The 1605-nt window shown below is 27.9% G+C and overlaps 1 protein-coding gene across 1 annotated transcript in view; it reads left to right on the top strand.

The window, feature by feature from the left end:
• Nucleotides 1-1482: 1482 nt before the first annotated feature.
• Nucleotides 1483-1605, top strand: part of LOC108691718 (cilia- and flagella-associated protein 20-like) — a 2073-nt gene continuing 1950 nt past the window's right edge. Inside the window, exon 1 of the mRNA XM_018199584.1 lies at nt 1483-1566. Coding sequence (XP_018055073.1) covers nt 1483-1566 — 84 coding nt within the window. The remainder of the gene's footprint in view (nt 1567-1605) is intronic.

Genomic DNA, 1605 nt, shown 5'->3' with positions numbered 1-1605 from the left:
TATATATATATATACATATATATAATTGAATATTTTGCGTTTTTAATATATTAGAAATGTTTTATATTATAATTATAACAGAACATATATTTACTCTTTGCATACTGCGATGACTCCATTTGGAATCACCTCCTTTTATTTTGTAAACTGCTCGCTTGATTTTTATAAAACTTGGCCTATGGGATAATTCGATGATGCTTTATTCAAATTTAAAGTCAAAAATAAAAAATTCAAAATAATAGATTCAAAAACAAAATTAAAAAAGGTTTATCATAAAATTCGATTTATATAAAGGACTCCACACAAACCTGATGGAAATTTAATTTCAGTCTCCATAGGTACGACCTTCTATAATGAACCATTTGACTTCTACGAGACATAATTTTTAAAAACGGGCTAATACTCAATATCTTATTTTCAGCGAATACGGTGCATTTCTATGTCATGATTTGCACTTTTTGTGTATATTTTAAAGTAAAAAGAAAAAGTTTTTTTAATTTTAGGGGGATTAGCATTTCAGACTGATTGTCTGGAAAATTATCGGCGCGTAATCATAGCTGAAATAAATTGATTTAATAAAGAATATATATTATATTATTCAAAACATCTAACTTTAATCGTTGACGTTTTCTATCTTGTCAACAATATATCAAGATAATTGCAGGATAGTCCCCTATACTGTATAAGTAATAAAAAAAAGTTATAAAGAAATTCACAATAATATTATATATAATGCACCCCAATTTGTAAAAAGCAAGGGGACTCGCCTTATAGATTGCTAATAAGATCTCCGATTTGTGAGAAACAATCAAGTCAATATTATATCCTTATACCTTAATTCGTTTTGAAAAATGAAATGCCTTGTAGAGATCAAATGGTTCATTGTAGTGAGTCATCTTAGACAAAAAGTTTCTAAAATCAGGTTATAAGACGTTTCCTTTGCGTCGTAAAAGATGATTTATAGACGTCTTATGTCATAACTTTAGACTTTGTGTTGTTTGGGATGTCTGTGGAGACTTTATTAGGACGACAAGATTTACAATGTATTAAATTTTTAGCCATGGAAGTCCCATAGCAATATATTAATTTGACCGAAATTCAATTTTTATAAGGTTTGTGCGAGGTCTTTTTTTAATTGGGTAACATCAAATATCTAGTTTTTCTTTTTATTTGAAGTTCGTCAATAATGAACAAAGTATTAATTTTCAAATTAATTTTCAAACTCTGATTAGGCCTGCAACATTAGTTCTTCTTTATTGATTATGTATTACTCTTTTTAAATTTGGCATTTTTAGACTATATTCAAACTCACAATTCAACAACTCCAAAACTTTTCATTACTTTAAATGTGTTTTTAATTATATAATTTTGTCTCAAAGAGACAGGACGTTGGCAATTAATGTGGAAACTCGAAAAACAAAGGAAAGAATCTAATTTGATATTTGTCAAACTGTAAACAGCTAAGCAAATATTTAGAAATAAATGTTTCGAAATACTTATCAGGGCGGATTTTTATCCATTTTGTATAGTTGCGGGTCATCCCCTCTGGAGTTATGGGACATGCACGTTAGTTTTTATCATTAAAAAGAATATCAAGATTCATAA

The sequence above is a fragment of the Atta colombica genome, unplaced genomic scaffold (assembly GCF_001594045.1).
Source record: "Atta colombica isolate Treedump-2 unplaced genomic scaffold, Acol1.0 scaffold51, whole genome shotgun sequence".
NCBI lineage: Eukaryota > Metazoa > Arthropoda > Insecta > Hymenoptera > Formicidae > Atta > Atta colombica.
This window is presented reverse-complemented; position numbering and strand designations above follow the sequence as displayed.